Source organism: Saccopteryx leptura, chromosome 10, assembly GCF_036850995.1.
Source record: "Saccopteryx leptura isolate mSacLep1 chromosome 10, mSacLep1_pri_phased_curated, whole genome shotgun sequence".
Lineage (NCBI taxonomy): Eukaryota > Metazoa > Chordata > Mammalia > Chiroptera > Emballonuridae > Saccopteryx > Saccopteryx leptura.
Window position 1 is genome coordinate 43,925,286 of NC_089512.1, and position 23,380 is coordinate 43,948,665.

Genomic DNA, 23,380 nt, shown 5'->3' on the forward strand with positions numbered 1-23,380 from the left:
ATAAGCTTTCATTTTTAAATTTTTGCTATATCTTTTAAATTTTTTCCTGTTCCCCGGAAATTCTGATTGTCTTTTATTACCTTGAACATCTTTAACATAGCTCTACATCTAATGAACTCTTCATCTCTAGCCCCTGTGATTGTTTCTATTGTTGGTTTTTTCTGTATGACCATTCATGTTGTCCTGTCGCATATACTTGCATATTTATGTATTTGTGACCCTGTCACCAACATTATAAATATTTTCCCCAAGATATTATTTTGTATATTGGCTTTGTTTATGGTATTTTTTTACTATACAACTTTTAAATTTCGAAATAATCAAGCATGTCTGTCTTCTGTTTTAAAGCTTCAGGATTTCCTTACTTAGTGAAGACCTCCCTTTCCTTTAGCTAGTCTCAAATGCTGGGCTCCTCAGGGATTAATTTTAGGCTCTCTTTTTTTCCCCCTTTGTAAGTTCCCTAGTTCATGTTATCCATTCTCATGACTTTAAATCTTCTCTACACGTGTACCTTGATTTATTGTGCTTCACTTCATTGTGCTTGTAGACATTTACAAAGATGATTTGTTGTAACCCTGCATCAGGCAAGTTTGTTGACCCAATTTTTCCAATAGGCTCGGATGATGGTTAACATTTTTAGTAATAACATGTATTTTAATTTAAGTATACACATTTTTTAGACATATTTCTATTGCACACTTAATAGACTACAGTATGTCCAATTTTTACATGGTGTGGGGGGGAAATTCATGTGATTCTCTTTATTGCAATATTCACTTTATTTCAGTGGTCTGGAAGCGAACCCACAATATCTCTGAGGTATGCCCATATAGGCTGATGATGCCCCTATGTGTATCTCCAGCCCAGACTTCTGTGAGCTTCAGTACTATGAATTTCACTGTGGGGGGCATCTTAGGACCTGCAGGGTATTATAGTGTGTAGTCCCTAACCTCAGAGCTCCTTAGAGGAAGTAGACGCTATGTTAAATTGAAGGGATGACTGGGGGGAGCCTTGTCCATCTACTGTATATTTTGTACTGCTATAAAGGAAAGGCTACAGTCAAAGGATTAGTTCTGGAATAGAGGGATGGATAAAAGTAGGTTAAATTACCAGCTGTCATTTCCTAAAAGATAGTTCATAAGTAAGGATACAAAATAATACAAATAAATAATAATAATTAATACAAGAATAAACTGTTTTGTGTATTCTTAACTGTAAATCTAGTTTTTCCCACCTGTGTATATGTGACACTATTTGACATTTCCTTAATATTAAACTTCCAGATAGAAAATGTTTCTCATTTTCTCCAATTAAAATAATAATTATATCTTTATGTACCAGCTGCTTTAACCTAGAGACAACTTAGCACGTTAGCCATTTTTAGAAATAAATCAAAGAGCACCAATTTTATTTTATAGTGTTTATTATAGTACATTGCAGTTTCCAGTAAGTAAAAAAATAAAAACATGGCAGATTAAATGTGCCAAGAAGTACATATTGAACATATTTAATTACCACAGCAATGTAAATAAGTTCTGACTGTTAATTTTTAAGATTAATGTTCATTAACATGAAGTCATTCAAGAAATCTGTGGGATTTCTCTATTATCCACAATGAGAGTATGTATAATCCCTTCTTTCGGCTTTCCACTACTGACAGCCTTTATGTAACAGTCATGGTTCCCAAAATGGAAGTGAGTTTCAACCCCATCATCTACAAACTCACCCTAGGCCAACAAAAGAAGGAAGAATTAGTGTTCAGAAACATTTCTCTTTGTCTAGCATTAACACATCTAAAAGGTAGTATAGTGAAGTTCATATTAGTTAAATGTTAAGCTTCGCAAAATTAAAATTAGAAACTTGTTTTTAGTTGCTTTTAAATTCTGTGAATAGAAAGTTTCTTATTTGTACTCCCCACAATTTAAGAATCTTAAGTGTCAGAAAGGGGAAAAAAACCCATACACCTCCTGGCTCTGTGTCTGTAACATGCTATGCAGACACAGAATATTTTCAAAAGTAAAATGCTCACAATAACCCTAATAGAAGCACTGTTATAATCATTTTATAAATGAGGAAATTGAGGCATAGAGTAGTTAAATAACTTGCTGAAGACCCTAGTCAGTAAGGGATGGAGTGTTTGGGGTTTTTTAAAGTGAGATGAGGAGAGACAGACAGACAGATTCCCACATGCACCCCAACTGGGATCCACCTGGCAATTCCCATCTGGGGCCAATGCTTGAATCAACCGAGTTATCCTTAGCACCTGAGGCTGACGCTCAGAACAGCTGAGCCATCCTCAGCTGAGCCATCCTCAGCACCTAGGGTCAATGCTAGAACCAATTGAGCCACTGGCTGTGGGAAGAGAAGAGGGAGAGAAGGGGAGAGGGAGGAGAGGAGAAGCAGATGGATGCTTCTCATGTATGCCAACTGGGAATCAAACCAAGACGTCTGCACATCTAGCCTGACGCTTAATTCACTGAGCCAACTGGCCAAGGTCCACAGTGTTCTTAACCACTCTGAAAATCTGATTCCTCCAGTTATAAAGTGGCTTTACAATAAAATATACAGATCACATAAAATCAAACACTACTAAGTCTAAACTTGCTCTGTTCAATACAGTAGCTACTAGCCATATGTAGCAAAATTGAGCACTTGAAATGTGGTGAGTCTGACATGAGGTATGCTGGGGGTTTTTGTTTGTTTTTTGTTTTGATTTTTTAGCGAGAGAGAGAGAGAGAGAGAGACAGAGAGGACAGCTAGGGACAGACAGGCAGGAAGGGAGAGGGATGAGAATCATCAATTTTTCTTTGGGGCACCTTAGTTGTTCATATTGCTTTCTCATATGTGCCTTGACCCGGGGGGTTCCAGCAAAGTGACCCCTTGCTCAAACCAGTGACCTTGAGCTCAAGTCAGCAACCATGGGGTCATGTCTATGATCCCACGCTCAAGCGACCAGCGCTCAAGCTGGTGAGCCTGTGCTCAAGCCGGATGAGCCCATACTCAAGCCTGCGAACTTGAGGTTTAGAACCTAGGTCCTCTGTCTCAGTTCGACGCTCTATTCACTGTGCCACTGCCTGGTCAGGCTGAGGTATACTGTTAAAGTGTAAAATATATATTCGGTTTGGAATACTTAGTATGAAACAAAGAATGTAAAGCAATTCACTGAAAACATTTTATGTTGATTATATGTTAAATTATACTATTTTGATAGAATGATTTAAATCAAATATATTATAAAATAAACTTCATCTTAAAACTTTATAGCCACTAGAAAAGTTACACTTGAAGCTCCTATCTGTGGCTCATGTTACATTTCTATTGAATAGAACTGATTTGGAGTAAAGGATAGGGGCAAAGAAAAGGAAGGAAGAAGAGAAAGATTAGAGGATAAAAATGAACTATTTCAGAAAGCAAAGAAACCCCAGTCAGACTTAATACTTGGCTGTGAGCTTCCTGGAAGCCAAAGAAGACAGGACAAGGTCCCGTAGCTAACATCATCTAACCAAACAAAGCACAGGCTGCATCAGGGAGAGAAGCATTTTCCTAGCTCTGAGAAGAATTTGGCCAATATCTCTTTTTGGGAGGTGTTCTAAACACCTCCAAAAGGACCAGCCTGCTCCTAGTGTGCAGTGTGTTCTTTTCATTTTTCTCTCTTTTTTTCTAAATTTTATTTATTGATTTTAGAGAGAGGAGGGAGAGAAAGGGGTGGGATGAGCAGGAAGCTTCAACTCAGAGTTGCTTCTCATATGTACCCTGACCGGGCAAGCCCGGGGTTTTGAACTAGCGACCTCAGTTCTTCAGGTCAAGGCTTTATCCACTGCGCCACCACAGGTGAGGCTTCCCACTTTTTTCTATTGAGCCTTGAAAAATGCCTTTAAGTCATACTTCTGTAAAGATCAAAGAGGGTAGGACAACGGTGTGTAATACAGCCCCTCTAAGTAGCTTCTTGGCAATTTGACCAACATAGTGTTGGTCACGATGCTTGGAGGTAAAAAGGAAAAGGGGAGAATAAGCTGTACGTCCCAGGCAGCAAGAGCAGGTGGCTGCCCTGCACAGAGCTGCCAAACTGCCCTGCAGACCAGGCAGTGGTTGCAGTGAGGAGGCAGCTGGGTCATGAAGTGTCCACACACTTGTGGTTTCCTGTCAACTACTGAGGAACAGACATTGTGGATGAACATTATTTTCAACTTATGTACATCCACATCATCAAACAATATTCTCTTTACATTTGCACTGGAAATCCCTTTGAGGGTGGTTCAAAACTGTTATTCTCCATTTAGAGGGTTCCAGGGTAGGACAGTAAGAACAGGAAGGAGCACTCGGTGTGGCATTGGGCACACAGTAGGTACCCACTCCATGTTAGGGATAACCGAAGCTGTTCCAAAGGGGTTATAAAATACTGAAAGCTCTCCAAGCCTCTCTGCATAAAAGAAGTCCTAATCAATACATTCAACTCAGAGGAGAGTGGTGCAAGCTCTGAGGATCAGTTCTAAGTGACTGCTGGTTAAATTTCCCTTCCAGAATTAATACTAGGACTAAGAAACAGAAAAGCATTCATCCTAGTAACTTAATTTCTGGCTTGGCCACTTTCTCAGAAGCAAATAGCTACAAGACCCGGCAGGTTCTGGGTAGACTGAATAAATTCATTCCAGACCACGCACCTCATCTCACCTTCCTATACCTTTTATTAAATACAGAAAGTAATGGCAGCAACTACAATTGTGCAACTAGCTAAAAATGAGACTAGAGAAGAGAGCGCCTCATTCTCTGGCCTGGTGCACCTGAAGCCAGCATAAAAAGCAGAAACCACTGGCTTGCCAGTTGACCCCGTAACACATGAGCGCTTCCACCCAGTGATTTCAGCTCCTAGTACCACACTCCCTGCTTCCCAAAACAGTCTCCACTGCTTCCACTCCCTCCTTTGTGCATACTACACCACCATTATTTCTTTCTTTTTCTTAATTGAATTTATTGGGGTGACATTGGTTAATACAATTATATATATAGGTTTCAGGGGTAAAATTCTACATACATTACTATTATTTCATTCCAGCTTGAAATTCACTCCTATATTCATTCCATCCACAACATTAAGAGTGCAAGCAGCTGATAGCAAGAGCCAAGCACACAGGGGTTTATTTTATTTCATTTTCTAAAAAATTTATTTAGTGAAAGTCGGGAAGGCAGAGACAGACACCACCATGTGCCCCGGACGGGATCCACCTGGCAAGCCCACTAGGGGGCGATGCTCTGTCCATGTGGGGCCCTTGCTCTGTTGCAACTGGAGCTGCACCTGGGGCCAACTTGCTCCAATTGAGCTATGGCTGCAGGAGGAGAGGAGAAGAGAAAGAGAGAGCAAGATAGTGAGAGAGAGAGAGAGAGAGAGAGAGAGAGAAGCAAGAGGAGGAGGGACAGAGAAGCAGATGGGAGCCTCTCCTATGTGCTCTGACTGGGAACAGAACCTAGAAAATCCACACATTAGGCCGACACTCTACCACTGAGCCAACCGGCTAGGGCATTTTATTTCATTTTATTTTTTAAAAAATTATTAATTTTAGAAGGGTATGCAACATAATCAAATGTCAAAATAATCTGGAGATGTTTTCTCTGAACATATGTACCCTGATTTATCAATGTCACCACATTAAAATTAATAAATTAAAATAAAAAAAAATAAAAATAAATCAGTGGTCCCCAACCCCCAGGTCGTGGACCGGTACCGGTACGCAGAGAAAGAATAAATAACTTACATTACTTCTATTTTATTTATATTTAAATCTGAACGATGTTTTATTTTTTAAAAATGACCAGATTCCCTCTGTTATATCCATCTAAGACTCACTCTTGACGCTTGTCTCGGTCACATGATACATTTATCCGTCCCACCCTAAAGGCCAGTCCGTGAAAATATTTTCCGACATTAAACCGGTCTGTGGCCCAAAAAAGGTTGGGGACCACTGAAATAAATGACATAGGTTGCAAGTTTATTTTTACTTTTAGTACAAACATACAATTCACTTTTGTTAGAACTTTCTAGACTCTTCTTTCTTGTTTTTATATACCCAGTATTCTGTAGCATGTGATAATTCCATTAAATTGAGTCTGGGTTAAAAAAATTTTTAAAAAAATTATTAATTTTAGAGAGAGAAGCAAGAAGAAGGAGAGAGAGAGATAGAAACATTGATCTGGGCCCTGGCCGGTTGGCTCAGCGGTAGAGCATCGGCCTGGTGTGCGGGGGACCCGGGTTCAATTCCTGGCCAGGGCACATAGGAGAAGCGCCCATTTGCTTCTCCACCCCACCCCTCCTTCCTCTCTGTCTCTCTCTTCCCCTCTCGCAGCCAAGGCTCCATTGGAGCAAAGATGGCCCGGGCGCTGGGGATGGCTCCTTGGCCTCTGCCCCAGGCGCTAGAGTGGCTCTGGTCGCGTCAGAGCGACGCCCCGGAGGGGCAGAGCATCGCCCCCTGGTGGGCAGAGCGTAGCCCCTGGTGGGCGTGCCGGGTGGATTCCGGTCGGGGTCAGGCGCATGTGGGAGTCTGTCTGACTGTCTCTCCCCGTTTCCAGCTTCAGAAAAATACAAAAAAAAAAAAAAAAAAAAAAGAAACATTGATCTGTTCCCTGGCTGGGGACCAAACCCATAACCATGGCACATTGGGAGGATGTCCCAACCAATCGAGCATCCAGCCAGTGCCACACTGGGATTTACATGGGCATTTCACCCTGCTTGGCCACAATGGGTGAGTAACTGTTTGGCACCATTAGTCTATAAATTCCACTTGTTTTCTGGGGGTTGAGACAGTTCCTTTTCCTATCTGTCTTTGTGTCATCATCTGACATTATGTGCATCATTTCTTTTTCAAAAATTTTGCTTTTACACAAGTACCCTCTGTTTTGAGTGTATGGTACTGTAAAGCCTTCTATTCAAAGTGTGACCTATGGATCAGCAGTACTGGCATCAGCTGAGGAGATGTTAAAATTTGCATTTTAATAAAACCCCAGGTGATACTATGCATGCACATTTGAGAAGCAGTGGTCTATGAAGCACCACATTAATATGGATAAACACAGGAGTACCCAACTTTTGGGGGAGGAATTTTCTAATGGGAGAACTCTTTTTTAGAGGCTGGCCCAGGAAAAGAAAGGTATAGTGTGAGGTTGGTGCAAGTTTACATGTAAATTGTTTTCAAACTCTTGCTGCCCCAAACACTTTGTGGGAAAGAGCTTCAGATTCTAGAGTCTGGAGTAATTCATCTCTTTTTTTGTTTTCAACTTAACAAGCCTTGGTTAATTATAAAACCTTCATAATTAAGAAACATAGCAACATATCATCAGTAACTTACACATATGGTGTGACGAGATATCAAAAAATCAACTCACCTCTGTTTTCATTATTTTACCATTGCACCATACATCCATAGTGTTTTTGTCTGTAAAAGAAACAAATTTAAAAAATTATAATCTATGATTTGAAGATAAAGTTAACTCTTTTATTTAGTATTTTTAGAAAGTTTTGATGCGATGGATTCCAAAAAGTCCATTAACTTATCACAAGTTTGAGATTCTTCTAAATTTAAAGAAACTGATTATTCTTTGTTCACAGGCAAAATCAAAACAAAGCAAAACAAACTTTACAGAGGGAATCATGGCCCCAATACAAATTGATGAAGACTTGTCAAACAAAATAAATACTGAAGCACAATCTATAAAAGGATGCACACAAATGAGCATGAAAAGGGACTTTTCCCCGTGTCCTTTAATGTCCTTCCATGTCCATGACTAGATGATTACCCCTGCCTCTCACCCTGACCCAATGGATGATGGCACAAAAATACCACCAATAACGGCTGCCTCGACCAGGCGGTGGCGCAGTGGACAGAGCGTTGGACTGGGATGCGGAAGGCTGCCTCACCTGACCTGTGGTGGCGCAGTGGAGAGAGCGTTTGACCTGGAATGCTGAGGTTGCCAGTTCAAAACCCTGAGCTTGCCCAGTCAAGGTACATAGAGCAAGCAAGCAATGAACGAAAGTGAAGCAGCTCTACCTCTCACCCCCGCCCATCCTCTCTGTAAAATCAATAAATAAAATCTTTAAAAAAAAAAAAAAAGGCTGCCACAGGGTTCATACAGGATAGACAGCATGTCAGGTTTAGAAATTTAGCCTTAAGTTTCTGACTGGACAGGGCAATAAGCTCTATTTGTTTCTATAATGGTTTCGCTTTAGGGAAAACTTATTCATCATAAAAATATATCTATTGGTGTACCTGGTGAACTGTGCTAAGTATGGTGCTAACACAACAGAGCGCAGTGCTGCCACAATACACCTGGGCATTAGTTCAGCTACCACAGCTCATTTCCAGGAGGTGGTATATGTGTGTGCACGCGCAAAAATCCATGTGCCCTCTGGGGAGAGGAGTCCCTAGACCTGTGAGTGTTCGTGTCCTGGTGAGGGGCAGGAGAGAAAACTGCACTCGTCAAGCTACCAGATGAGGTTTGGGAATAATGAAGCCTTGAGATGCATGACCTGTGTGTGCACAAGGAGTCCAGGCACCAAAAACTTGTCTGGGCTCAAGGCTAAGGTGCCGGTCTGGCTTGACACTGACAGGCCGTCTACTCTGGAACATGGTCTAAAGGGGACTCTTTCCTCCCCACACCTCGAGAAGAGAGCTTCAATTGAGATGGAGAAAGGACTTTAAGGTGGGCTAGAGGAGAGAGAGAAGAAACCTGGGTGGGACGCCCCTGTGGCAGCCTGAGTAGGAAGCATCTACAGTCACAGCCACAGGGAAACCCAGCTTGTCCCAACACATGATCAGATGACTCAATGCTAAAAGAAACCACAATGGTGGTGAAAATCAGAATTTTATTTAGTATACCTACTGAACATGCGCATGTGCTCAGATTTTCTACAAAAGCTATTATTAGCATGTCCCTGAAGCACACCATTAATCCAAAAGCCATTAAAAAATGGAATAAATTTGACTACATAAAACTAAGAAAGGCTTTTGCATGATTAAACAAAACCATGAACACACATAGGCAAAGTCATACAATATGACAAACTGGGAAAAAAATATTCAAAACTCACACCACAGAGGGCTAATCTTAGTAATTGAGGACTCCTTCCTTGTATCAAGGAGAAAAAGAGGAACAACAAGAAAATGGGTCAAGGGACATGAACAAGCATTATTAGAAAAGAAACTCAAAAAGGACATTAAACACATGAAAAGATTCTCAATCTCACTCAATTTTGAGAAAGGCAAATAAAAATAACACTGAAATACTACTTTTCACCTAGCAGAATATCAAAAATCCAATAGCATGCTCTGTTGTCTTGAGAACTTGTAGGGAAACAGGCAGTGAGAGTACAGAATGGTTAAAGCATCATGAAGGACAATTTGGCAAAATCCAAGACTAAAAATGTAATTATTCTTTGACCCACCAATCCTACTTTCCCACTTCTGAGAATTGGTCCTAAAGAGATATGTACACTATATTCCAAGGGGCATGTTAACAAAGTCTGCTTCTAACAGGAACAGAATAGAAATAGCCCAAGTGCCCATCAGTTGGGATTGAGTTCAACTATTTTATTTACTATTTAAATTTATTCTGTAGTTATTTTTTAAAAGTATGAGAATATTCTTTATGTAATTATATAAAAGAATCTTCAGCATATACTAATAAATTAATAACAAAGGTGCTTTTATGTATAAGAAATAAAATATATTTGCTTGAATTCGAATAAAGAAACACTAGAAGGATTCTATTAAGATTGGCAGTCTTATCTCAGACATTTCCTGTAGCAATATTTTTTTCTGATATATCACTCAGGCAAGGGAAACAAAAGAAAAAAATAAATATCAAATGAAAAGTTTTTGCACAGCAAAGGTAACCATCAACAAAATGAAAAGAAAACCCACTGAATGGGAGAACATATTTGCCAATGATGCATCTGATAAGGAGTTAATATCCAAAAGTTATAAAGCACTTATAAAACTCAAAACCAAAACAATAACAACAAAAACAACCAATCCAGCTAAAAAATGGGCAAAGGACCTGAATAGACACTTTGCAAAGAGGACATACAGATGACCAACAGACAAATGAAAAGATGCAGAATGTCACTAATCATCAGAGAAATGCAAATTAAAAGCACAATGAGATACCACCTCACACCTGTCAGAATGCCTATCATCAATAAATCAACAAAGAACAAATGTTGGTGAGGATGTGGAGAAAAGGGAACCGTCCTGCACTGTTGGTAGGAATTCAGATTGATGCAGTCACTGTGGAAAGCAGTATGGAGATTCCTCAAAAAATTAAAAATGGAACTGCCTTATGACCTAGCAATTCCACTCTGGGAATGTACCTGAAGAAACCTGAAACACTAATTTGAAAGAATATATGCACCTTTATGTTCACTGAAGCACTGTTTACAATAGATGAGATTTGGAAGCAGCCCACATGTCCTTCAGTAGATGAGTGGATAAAAAAGCTGTAGTACATTTACTTACTGGAATACTACTTGGCCATAAAAAAGGAAAGGAAATCTTTATCTTAATCTTTGTGACAGCATTGATGAATGAAAATATTATGCTAAATGAAATAAGCCAGTCAGAGAAAGACAAGTACATTATAATTTCACTTTTATGTGGAATGTAATGAACAAAATAAACTAACCAAAATTTTTTAAATGGCTATTATAGGGTACGCAGGGTGAACAGGGACAGGAGTGGAAGCAAGATCTCTCAATGTATCTTTTTATATCATTTTGATTTCTGAATTATATATCACCTATTCAAAAATACATGTATAGGCCCTGGCCAGATAGCTCAGTTGATTAGAACATCGTCATGATATGCAAAGGTTGTGGGTTCCATCCCAGGTTAGAGCACATACAAGAATCAACTGATGGGTGCATACATAAGTGGAACAACAAATTGATCTCTGTCTGTTGGCCTCTGTTTCTAAAAATCAATAAAAAATAATAAAAAAGAACTCAGGCAATGTTAATGTTCCTAAGGAATGTCCTAGAGAACAAGTTTCAGAGAAGCAAAATAGAGGAGTAATATAATGACTTGAAAGCAGTAAGTAAATAATTACTTATAGAACTAAGTATGGGCCTGACCAGGCGGTGGTGCAGTGGATAGAGCATCGGACTGGGACACAGAGGACCCAGGTTCAAAACCCAGAGATCACCAGCTTGAGCATGGGCTCATCTGGCTTGAGCATGGGCTCACTAGCTTGAATGTGGGGTCGCTGGCTCAAGCAAGGGGTTACTCGCTCTGCTGCAGCCCCCCAGTCAAGGCACATATGAGAAAGCAATCAGTGAACAACTAAGGTGCCGCAATGAAGAATTGATGCTTCTCATCTCTCTCCCTTCCTATCTGTCTGTCCCTATCTGTCCCTCTCTCTGACTCTCTTATCTCTGTCAAAAATAAAAAAGAGAGAACTAAATATGGGTTGGAAGGAACAGAGCATAGTATAGAATGGCTATATATTCTGTCAACATAGATACAGCACTATGTAAATGGAAAATAATATGCAAAAAGTTTAAAATTTTTTTGGCGATCGTATTTTAAACTCCTTAAAAAATTTTTTTTAGCCCTGGCTGGTTGGCTCAGTGGTATATTGTCAGCCCAGCATGTGGATGTCCTGGGTTTGATTCCTGGTCAGAGCACACAGGGGAAGCAACCATCTGCTTCTCTACCCCATCCCCTTTCGTTTCTCTCTTTACCTCCTGCAGCCATGGCTTGATTGGAGTGAGTTGGCCCTGGGTTCTGAGGATGGCTCCATGGCCTCCGCCTCAGGTGCTAAGAAGAGCTCCGTTGCTGAGAGCAATGCTACAGCTGGGCAGAGCATCGCCCCCTAGTGGACTTGCCAGGTAGATCTTGGTCAGGGCACATGTGAGTGTCTGTCTCTCTGCCTCCCCTCCTCTCACTGAATAAAAAAAAAATTTTAATTGATTTTAGAGAGAGAGGAAGGAAGAGAGAGAGAGAAAGAAACATCAATCTGTTTCTATATGAGCCTTGACAAGGGACTGAGCCAACAACCTCTGTGCATTGGAATGATGCTCTAACCAACCAAGCCGTCTAGCCATGGCTGGTAATTGTATTAAATGGTGGTAGTATTTGTGCTGTTAATGGAAACTATTATGTATGTAATGGGGCACAAAACAAATAAGTAATTATATTCTAATTGCATCATCCTCTGTGACCTTGAGAAGGATTCTTAGTATGGAAGAAAGAACATACAGATATTAGATGAGGTTTATCCATCCATCCATCCATCCATCTATCTATATAATTTCCTTGCTCTATCAGCTGAAAACATAAAAAAATAATTAATGCACATCCTTAAGGTATGCCCATATTATACTCTCTAAATACTATTTTCCTCAAACAAAAATCAGGTCTTTTTGGAGAAATGGGTGATTCCAGGTCTGGGCAGAAAATGTTCAAAATGAGCCTAACACATTTTGTCATACCAGAAAGCAAAGAAGCTATCAAAGTCTACTGAGGATGTGTCAGAAGGACTCAGGATCCAGACTAAAGAGCATCCCATAGGCCAAAAATGGGACAATGTACTGAAATCCATCAAAATATTTAAATCCATAAGTGAATAATGATTTTTAAAAACCTAAATGATCACCTTTTGGAGGAGAACAGGAGCCAGTTCAGCATTATGAAAAATGACAAATAAAGGGGAAACAAGCAGTTCCTGCATTTCTTATACAAATTGGACATCTGTATAATCAAATAGCAGATAACAGAAAGTTTCTCATTATAGAAGTATTTCAGCTAATGAATAAAGAGTGATAAAATCAGAATATCACCATTTGATAATTGCTAATGTATTAATGGATATAGGCACTAGGTATTAATGGTTGCAAATGTGGTTAAAAATTGGTAATACCATGTGTTTCTTTAATGACAAACTATGAAGCGGTCTTTCCAGAAAAAAAACAAACCTACATTTGATCAATTCTTCAGAGTAAACTACCAGTTTACAGGAACTATTAAAGACAGAGGGACATCACAGGAATGGAATCAACAAAAGCCAGACCATAAGAAACTTTTCAAGATAAATTTACCCAATTTTTCAATACATTTTTCATCCTTTAACATTTTTTTAAAAAAGGCACTTGCCAGGCCTGACCTGTGGTGGCGCAGTGGATAAAGCGTCAACCTGGCATGCTGAGGTCACCAGTTCGAAACACTGGGCTTGCCTGGTCAAGACACATATGGGAAACAACTACTACGAGTTGATGCTTCCCACTTCTTCTCCCTTCTCTCTTTCCCTCTCTCTCTTTCACTCTTTCTCTCCCTTCTCTAAAATGAATAAATAAAATCTTTAAATGAAAATAAAAAGGCATTTGCCAGCATTGGACTAGACTCTAGAATCTTTAAGGAATGGACTAGGTCCTGGTATACTAACTGCCATTGATAGGGTACTCAATATAATCTAAGAAAATGAAACAATGAATTATCAAAATGATCTAAACAGTCTTAATGTAGAGATATAAGGAGGAAATACTAGGAATAACCAGAAGAGAGAAAAGGTAGTAATTAGTAAATATTTGTCTTGTAAATTTTGAGGGCCAGTAGAAACTGAGAACACAGATGGCAATCTGTAACAACAGAATGTAACTTAAAATTCAATGGCTTATTACTTATTTATTACACTACTTTATCTGATGCAGTCCTAACCCTCTTGCTACTTAGAAAAAAATTCCCTTCTTACTGATGAATCTAAAATGTCCAAATGCCTCCTGACCAATGTTGATACAGTGGATAGAGTGTCGGCCTGGGGCACTGAGGTCCCAGGTTCGAGACCCTGAAGTCACTGGCTTGAGTGCAGGTTCACCAGCTTGAGCATTGGGTCACTGGCTTGAGGGTGGGATCATCAACATGATCCCATGCTTGCTGGCTTGAGCCCAAGGTTGCTGGCTTGAGCAAGGGGTCACTGGCTTGGCTGTAGCCCCCCAGTTAAGGCATGTATAAGAAGCAATCAATGAACAATTAAAGTGACGCACCTACAAATTGATGCTTCTCATCTCTCTCCCTTCCTGTCTCTCTCTATCCCGCAAGAAAAAAAAAAAAAAAAGCTAAAAATAGCCTGACCAGGTGGTGGCACAGTGGATGGAGTGTTGGACTGGGATGCAGAGGACCCAGATTCAAAGTCCCGAGGTGGCCAGCTTGAGTGTGGGTTCATCCGGCTTGAGCGCAGGCTCACCAGCTTGAGTGGGGAGTTGCTGGCTTGAGTGTGGAGTTATAAACATGACCCCATGGTCACTGGCTTGTGCTTAAAAGTTAATGCCTTGAAGCCCAAGGTCCTTGGCTTGAGCCCAAGGTCGCTGGCTTGAGCAAAGGGTCGCTTGCTCTGCTGTATCCCCCCCAGTCAAGGCACATATGGGGAAGCAATCAATAAACAACTAAGGAGACTAAGGAGCCACAATGAAGAATTAATATTTGTCATCTCTTTCCCTTCCTGTCTGTCTGTCCCTATCTGTCCCTCTCTGTCTCTCTTTCTCTGTTTCTGTAATAAAAAATAAAATAAAATAAAGCCATTTATAATCCTCAAATCCATCGCTATAAAATCTAGTTCTCATGTTTGTTTTATAATTTATTTAATTTTTTTTTAGCGAGAGAAACACAGAGACAGTGAGAAGGACAGAAAAACAGGAAGGGAGAGAGATGAGCATTAATTCTTCACTGTGGCACCTTAGTTATTCATTGATTGCTTTCTCATATGTTCCTTGACTGGGGGCTCCAGCCGAGCCAGGGACCCCTTTCTCAAGCCAGCAACCTTGGGCTCAAGCCAGTGACCATGGGGTCTTGTCTGTGATTCCACACTCAAGCCAATGACCCCATGCTCAAGCTGGTGAGCCCGTGCTCAAGCTGGAGACCTCAGGGTTTTGAATCTCTGTCCTCTGCATCCCAGTCTGACGCTCTATCCTCTGCACTACCATATGACCAGGCTTATGTTTTAAAATTAAAGAAATACTTCATTCACAGAGAACACATTAAAAATACACCTGCACTTACACTCTCTCCCATTCAAGGCACCCATAAATGATCTAGACAGTTAGAGAAACTAATTAAACAGCCATCATAAATACCAATAAATTCTGCAGAAACAGCGATCACTTACCCAACACGACTCTAAAGTCCTCACCATCCAATTGTAATACCCAAGTATTGGTGGTTTTTGACCTTTTCTCCATATATTGCTTGAGACTTTCCCCATTAATTTCCAGAGTATATTCATAAGCAAAATCAGTGACAGCATCAATATTTATGGTTGCTTTTGTCTTTGCAGTTCCAACATAGAAGGTTTCTTTGCCCACTAATTTGAACATCCATTTTTTTCTTATCTCTTCCTAAGTAATAAAATAGAAAAGTTGAAAACACAGAAATAAAAGAAAATTTAGTATTTATAATATAACTAAAGTAAGCAGATGACAATGCTTATTAGATGTAATTTTATTAATTTGTAATGCAAAGGTTTTTGAAGTCATTTTAAGTTTAAGTATTAGATGTTATAGTCTATGAATACTATAACTATTATTAGATTTCTTTGTACAGCAAAATGATACAGGCCAAAATATAAAGATTAACCAATTTAGTAAAAGAAAAGCTTAAATTCACATATGAAGAATCTACATTAACAAAATCAACCTTCTCTGTATACCATGTTTACAAAGTAACATATTTTTTTCCTACCTTCCCATCTACATATACCACTCGTTTGCCGGTTATGGTCCCATGTTCAAATTCAATCCTATGGACTCCATCACTCAAAGCAACTTCCCAAGTGGCTACACAATTTGTCATTTTTTCCAGGTTATGTGGAGAGCTAAGAAAATAAAATTACAGCAATTACAATCAGCCAAAATAGCAAGTTAATCCTTCCAAGATAAAAGTAACAGATTTTTTAAACCCCTAAGATTACAGTGATGTTACCTAAGAAACCCTACTCACAGTACATGTAACTATCTTCTCTGTCTTCTGTACTCTTCCTTTAAGATGAAACTACTCTGTATGAGTATACAGTTGGGTAATTCCAAACAAAGTCACCTTAATATTAATAGGATTAAGAATCTATCAGTTTATCCATGATAGTATTCTAAGCTAAGCTACAGAATAATGTTTGCAAAGGTCACTACTTCTCTCTCCTCTCATTTAAAAAGCATAGTATTAATTTTGGTTTTTCTTTTTCGGATCCTATCACTCCAAAACAAGAATTCTACAAACCTGTTCTACTTAAACCAGTAACTAGGAATTAATTTTAACAAAAAAGGTTCTAATTTATTGAAGTAAGACACAGAACAAGAGAAGTGATGGAAGAAATGTCCTATAATAAATATTAAAATGTTATGAAAAATAGTAACTCTTGTCATTACTATAGGAAATCTTTAAAAAAAGGATGCTAGTCAGAAGTTTCTGGAACAATTTAAAAACATTTTAATATAAAACAATACAAATATTTTAATATAAAATATAACATAATGTATTCTATATAAATGACATACATATAATACAAATATAACAGATAAACAATATTTTTATATTGATTCAGGTTTTTGGCTTTGAGAGAAGTGACATTTATGCCAGCATTAATGATCATACCTAATAATTAAGTGCTTACTGTGTGCCAGTCACACAGTAAGAACTTTTACATATATATTATTTATTTATTTATTTTTATTTTTATTTTTTTGCATTTTTCCAAAGCTGGAAACGGGGAGGCAGTCAGACAGACTCCCGCATGTGCCCGACCGGGATCCACCCAGCACGCCCACCAGGGGGTGATGCTCTGCCCATCTGGGGCATCACTCTGTTGCATCCAGAGCCATCCTAGCGCCTGAGGCAGAGGCCACAGAGCCATCCTCAGTGCCTGGGCCATCTTTGCTCCAATGGAGCCTTGGCTGCGGGAGGGGAAGAGAGAGACAGAGAGGAAGGAGAGGGGGAGGGGTGGAGAAGCAGATGGGCGCTTCTCCTGTGTGCCCTGGCTGGGAATTGAACCTGGGACTCCTGCACGCCAGGCTGACGCTCTACCACTGAGCCAACTGGACAGGGCCTATATTTTAAAGATTTTATTTATTCACTTTAGAGAGGGGAGGAAAAGAGAGAGAGAGAGAGAGAGTGAGAAAAGAGGGGGAGGAGCAGGAAGCATCAACTCCCATATATGTCTTGACTTGGCAAGCTCAGGGTGTAGAACCAGCGACCTCAGTGTTCCAGGTAGATGCTCTATCCACTGCACCATCACAGGTCAGGCAGAGCTTTACATATATTAACTCATAGGATCCTTACCAGGAGATGGGTACTATTATTATCCCTATTTTATGGAAGAAACTGAGACTCAGAGAGGCTAAGGCAGGGGTCCCCAAACTTTTTACACAGGGGGCAGTTCACTGTCCCTCAGACTGCTGGAGGGCCAGACTATAAAAAAACTATGAACAAATCCCTATGCACACTGCACATATCTTATTTTAAAGAAAAAAAACAAAATGGGAACAAATACAATATTTAAAATAAAGAACAAGTAAATTTAAATCAACAAACTGACCAGTATTTCAATGGGAACTATGCTCCTCTCACTGACCTCCAATGAAAGAAGTGCCCCTTCCGGAAGTGCAGTGGGGGCCGGATAAATGGCCTCAGGGGGCCGTAGTTTGGGGACCCCTGGGCTAAGGGATTATCTAAGGTCATAATGACCATAGTGGCAGATAGATTTACGCTTAGGACTCTAGCTCCAGAGGCTGTTCCCTTAACTACATTCTACTTTTCATTCCCCCTAATCTCCTTTGTGTGCTCTAAATCAGAGGTACTAAATGGGTTTTATATCATTTTGAAGTGATTGCCAAGAACTATGGGCTGAGCAGGATTGGATATCTGACATCTAGGTCCTATAAAGGATGCCATGTTAGTGGTATCCACCTTCATGCCAGATATTTACTACCCTTGTTCTACATCATAGAAAAGTAAAACCATGAATTCTGCAATTTGACAGAATGTATTCTTTTAAAAAGTAGCCTGGATAAATAACTCTTCTGAATGATTAAAACAATCTTGAAAGTTTCAAAAGTTAATTTTATTGCAATGCAAGACATTTACCTTCCATCATCTTCAAAGACAGGACTGCCATCTCCAGATGCCATGGTAGGCAAAACAGTCTTTCATCCAATTAGCAGCCAGGAAAGAAAAAAGCAAAATTGCAGGCAAGAAAGATTGAGAGCAACAAAGATAACATTTGTCAAGGGTTTTTCTAACTTTGCAATCTATTTCTTAAATTGCATGCAGTTCTGATGAAAGAGCTTTTACATACAATAGCATTGCGATCTCGAATTTTTAGGGAAAGAAGTTAAGTCACGCAAGTTGGCAAATCATATTTTTACATGTTATGGATTTATAATTTCCTAAAACTAAAGAATAAACTCTAATTTGTTTCAAGGATTATACCACATCAGAACTTCAAGAGACCTAGAGGTCCTCTGGGTCCCATGCTTCTCAAACTGAGGCAGAAGAACCCCCAAGGGTATGAGGCAGTAGGCCAGCGAACACATAAAAGTCCAGGATAAACAGAATGCATCTTTTTGGAGGAATCAGTGTTACAGATAGTAACAAATTTAAAATGCAATCTTTATATTAACTTTTAGAAGGCTATATTATGGTAAAATATATAATTTTAAAAAAATTTTTAGATAACTTCAAAGAAATTTGAGTTTGCAGGAAGCAGCCAAAAATATACTAGTTTGCTTTATAAGAGCAAACTTATCCGTTTATTCAAGCCCACTTAACCTACTAGCGCCAATAATGTATCCACAAAAGATATGTGGTTTGCTCAGGTCACAAGTAGGGCCCACGCCAAAACTAGAGCCCAGCACTCATGTGCAATTAACTAAACAGTAACTGGGCTGTAATGCTAATTAAGTTTACTGAGATCAGAAGCACTGATTCACTCATATACATAGGAAACCCTTCACATTAGAAGATTTGAGATTAACGTTTGCACCACTGCAAAACCTACTAAAAAATAGGCTCACTAATTTTTGTTCCCAAGATCTACCTTCACCTTGCCTTCTCCCTATAGCTGCCTAAGGATGCTCTCTCCATGTTAAAAATGGGAGATCACCAACCTTCTTTGGCTAAAACAGCCAGAGCCACAAATCAGGGGTTTTTTTTGTTTTTTTTTTTAAAGATATTAAGGGAGAGATTAGCATCCATAAAAGCTATATAACTGCCAAAAAAGCTAAGAATTTTAGAATAAAAACTAGATGAACATTCAAAAACACTTTGTACCTAAAATAAATCCCTCTTTTTCTTATTAGCATCTTACAAATATGAAGATTTTTCTGGTCTTAGGAAGCCCTAGCATATATCCTATGAAAGTAGAGGGTGTCCTACAACTGTGACAGCAAAGAGAACACATAGCAACAGAGTAAGACAAACAGCATATCAACTCGGATAAGGCATCCTTCGCAAATGAGAGTGGACTTAGGGATATCATTAAATTTTTCTCTACAACTTCTAGAGACTCTAGAAAGTTCAGTAATGCTGCATTCAAACTTGAAAGAATCACCCCATTTTCCATTATAAGGTACTTCAAGTATTATCATACTAAAATAAAGCACGGTACCATCTTAATTATAATAACTTTTCATATAGGTATATAAGACAACACAACCAATTAAAAGGGAGATTAGAAATCAAGATAACATTTAAATAATAATTCTTTAAATTATCAACATTCATATATTCAACATTTATTTATGGAATATCGGTTTAAGGTATAAAAATGTTTTGGAAATAGTGGTGATGATTCAGTAATTTAATATTACTGAATTGTTAACACTTTAAAAATAGTTAAGCCTGACCTGTGGTGGCACAGTGGATAAAGCGTCGACCTGGAAATGCTGAGGTTGCCGGTTCGAAACCCTGGGCTTGCCTGGTCAAGGCACATATGGGAGTTGATGCTTCTGGCTCCTCCCCCCCTTCTCTCTCTGTCTCTCCCTCTCCTCTCTAAAAAAATGAATAAATAAAAAAAATTAAAAAAAATAGTTAAAGTGGCAAACTTTATGTCATATATGTTTTCCCACAACTTAAAAAAAAGTAATACTGCCCTGGCCGGTTGGCTCAGCAGTAGAGCGTCGGCCTAGCGTGCGGAGGACCCGGGTTCGATTCCTGGCCAGGGCACACAGGAGAAGCGCCCATTTGCTTCTCCACCCCTCCGCCGTGCTTTCCTCTCTGTCTCTCTCTTCCCCTCCTGCAGCCAAGGCTCCATTGGAGCAAAGATGGCCCGGGCGCTGGGGATGGCTCTGTGGCCTCTGCCCCAGGCGCTAGAGTGGCTCTGGTCGCAACATGGCGACGCCCAGGGTGGGCAGAGCATCGCCCCCTGGTGGGCAGAGCGTTGCCCCATGGTGGGCGTGCCGGGTGGATCCCGGTCGGGCGCATGCGGGAGTCTGTCTGACTGTCTCTCCCTGTTTCCAGCTTCAGAAAAATTAAAAAAAAAAAAAAAAAGTAATACTGTAATATACTCCCCAAAATGAATTGTACACTTTAAGTGGGTAAATTATATGGTATATGAATTATATACTAACAAAGTTTGTTTGTTTGTTTGTTTGTTTATTAAGTGAGAGACAGACCCACATATGCCCCAACCAGGATCTACCCAGCAAGCTCCCTAGGGGGCGACGCTCTGCCCATTTGGGGCCATTGCTCTATTGCTCAGCAACCAAGCTATTTTAATGCCAGAGGTGAGGCCATGGAGCCATCCTCAGTGCCCCGGGCCAACTTTGCTTGATCCAAGCAAGCCATGGCTGTGGGAGGAGAAGAGAGAGAGAGAGAAAAAACGAAGATAAGGAAGGGTGGAGAAGCAGATGGTCACTTCTGTGTGCCCTGACCAGGAATCCAACCTGGGACTTCCACACACCAGGCCAACACTCTACAACTGAGCCCAACCAGCCAGGGCCACAATGTTATTTAAAAAAAAAAAAAAAAAAAAAAAGATTCAGGTGCCCTGCCAGTAGCATTTCTTGTAATGTGATACTACTTAAAATCAAGAGATGATCACAGCTGTCCTTGTTCCCAATTTCTACCTTACTCATTTGAATGAGAAATCACTGTCATACATAGATCTCTGTTTTACAAATTGGACTTAATAAACACATGTTATATTCTAAATTCATCCACCATGCTAATAATTATCAGTCACTTATATGCCAGTTCCTGAGTCAGCGACTGGAGACTGTAAGGTGATTACAGCACAGCCGAGAGAAGTAATAAAGAATAGCATGGGCCTACAGAGAAAGGATCCTAGCCCTGCCAGGGCTCAATCCACAGGAAAAGGATTGTGACAGAGAAAAATTCCCTCTATTTTAGCACAAAACTTTAAAAATGTAAATGAAAAGGGTGAAAAAACATATTCCATTTATTTTCACTCATGAGAACAATGTCACTCACTTGAAGCCTTTCACAAGACTTCAAAGAAAGCTTTTTGAGTATCTAGTGACTACCCATAACCATAATCTTTTAAAATCCTTTCCCTTGCAACCCAGCACCCATATTTCAGAGTATGACTTAAACATAAAACATTTCCATGATGTAACCCTAGCTTGAATTTTGCATTAACTTAGGTTTAACCATATTGGGGACTGTAGTGGTTTGTCCAAGCTAAACCTAAATCAGTTTTTTTTTTTATTTTCTTTTTTTAAAAAAGATCTTATTTATTGATTTTAGAGAGACAAGAGAAAGTGAGGGAGGAGGAGGAAGCATCAACTCATAGTAGTTGCTTCTCCTATATGCGCCTTGACTGGGCAAGCCCCAGATTTTGAACCCCGGACCTCAGCGTTCCAGATCAAGGCTTTATCGACCGTGCCACCACAGGTCAGGCTAAATCAGTTTTTAAAATTACTAAGATTCTCATACACTCTAGTTCCTTTTTCAGCAAATGCTCTAGGTAAGGCCAGCCGCAAGTCAGGTCACCCTTTCACAAACAGATGCTGACAGTTTACTCCCTGAGTCCCTTGTGACGCTCTGGGACCTACAATCAAGTCGGTCAGGAAGTTCATTAAACCAGGTACTCTCAAATGCTAGCGGAGGTGCAAAACGCGAGAATAATTCCTCTAAAGAGCATTCTGCAATGTATTTATACTACAAGCCTTACATGAAGAAGTCACTGTAAACAATGGTGCTCAAAAACCCCCAGACAGAACAGTGCTAACAAATGGCTTTTGTAACAGCTAAACACTGAAAACCACCTGTATGTTCACCATCAGGGAGAGAATCCATCAATAAATCACAATCCTGTAACTCAACAAACCGAAGGTCAAGCCCGAGCTAGACGCAGGGGATGGATGCAGAGGTCATCCTGGCACACACGATCAGTTTTAGTGCGGTCAATAAAAAGAAACGTAGAAAAACACGTAAAGCCGCGGGTAGGGCAGGTGATGTATTAAGAGAAAGCCAATTTACAGCACTTTCTGACCCAGGCCCTGCAAAAACACGCTCTGATCATGATTACAGGGAAAAGGAAGGAAATACGCATTAATGTTAATCCGAGTTGTCTCCGGGGTGCTTCCTTCCTTGCGCTTTTCTGTTCCACTTTGTGGACAGCCACAGGTATTAGCTGTCTGTGGGGACGAGGCCGGAGGCTGGAGCGGCCGGTCGCAGGGCCTGGCCGGGAAGGGGCCCCGGGTCCCAGCCTCTGCCCGCGGTCGGGACGCCACGGAGAGGCCCGGAACGCACCTTGGCGGGCGGGGTGCCTCACCGCGGGCGCCCACCGGCCGTGTAGACGCCGCCCACCCGCCGCTGCCACTGCCTCTGCCTCGGCCTCCAGGAGATCGCGGCCGCCCCCGCTGCAGAGGGGGCGCCCGCCGCTGCGCGCACGGGTTCCGGGGGCCGGCCCGGGCCGCCCCACCCTGGCCGCGGGTATCACCTGTACGCCGTGGAACGAGGGAGGCTCTGGGCCACGCCACGGATCGATGCAGACTCGGGCGCTTAGGCCGCGAGGCCTTCTCCTTTCGCCGAGAAGCAACACAGCTTCCGTTGTAACTGAAGCTCCGCGAGCGCGAGTACCAAGCGCGCGGACTGCCGCGCTCCAGGTCCCCGGAGGTGCCTGCCCAGCGCAGGCCGCCACTAGCCTCCCCGCACCGGGGACCCGGGACCCAGCCCCGCCCGCTGCCTCAGCGGAGGGCTTTGCGCTCTGGGCAGAGGCCCTTCCTCAACTTCCACTCGGGAAACGCAGCCCCGCGCTGCATGCCGTTACCATGCCAACAGTGCTTTTACGAACCAGCTCTTGGCAGGTGCTGGGCTGGACGCTGGGGCTGATAACTAACTGGTGGGCAAAAACAGACCCTGTGCCTGCGCTGAAGACACTGGGCAGGTCAATC

The 23,380-nt window shown here is 40.8% G+C and overlaps 1 protein-coding gene across 10 annotated transcripts; it reads right to left on the reverse strand.

Moving 5' to 3' along the window:
- Window positions 1-1,405: 1,405 nt before the first annotated feature.
- Window positions 1,406-23,168, reverse strand: FAIM (Fas apoptotic inhibitory molecule). Of its 10 annotated transcripts, none has more exons than XM_066351351.1 (7): window positions 22,927-23,024; window positions 19,868-20,012; window positions 18,108-18,166; window positions 15,714-15,846; window positions 15,142-15,370; window positions 7,375-7,424; window positions 1,406-1,727 (listed from the first exon to the last, which is right to left on the reverse strand). In XM_066351351.1, the coding sequence occupies exons 3-7, from the start codon at window positions 18,149-18,151 to the stop codon at window positions 1,581-1,583; spliced, it is 603 nt and encodes a 200-aa protein (XP_066207448.1). In that variant the 5' UTR covers window positions 18,152-18,166; window positions 19,868-20,012; window positions 22,927-23,024; the 3' UTR covers window positions 1,406-1,580. The 10 variants fall into 10 exon arrangements, with proteins under 10 accessions (XP_066207448.1, XP_066207451.1, XP_066207449.1 ...); XM_066351354.1 differs by lacking the exon at window positions 22,927-23,024 and adding an exon at window positions 22,737-22,841; XM_066351352.1 differs by lacking the exon at window positions 22,927-23,024 and adding an exon at window positions 22,250-22,471.
- Between the last annotated feature and the right edge of the window lie 212 nt (window positions 23,169-23,380).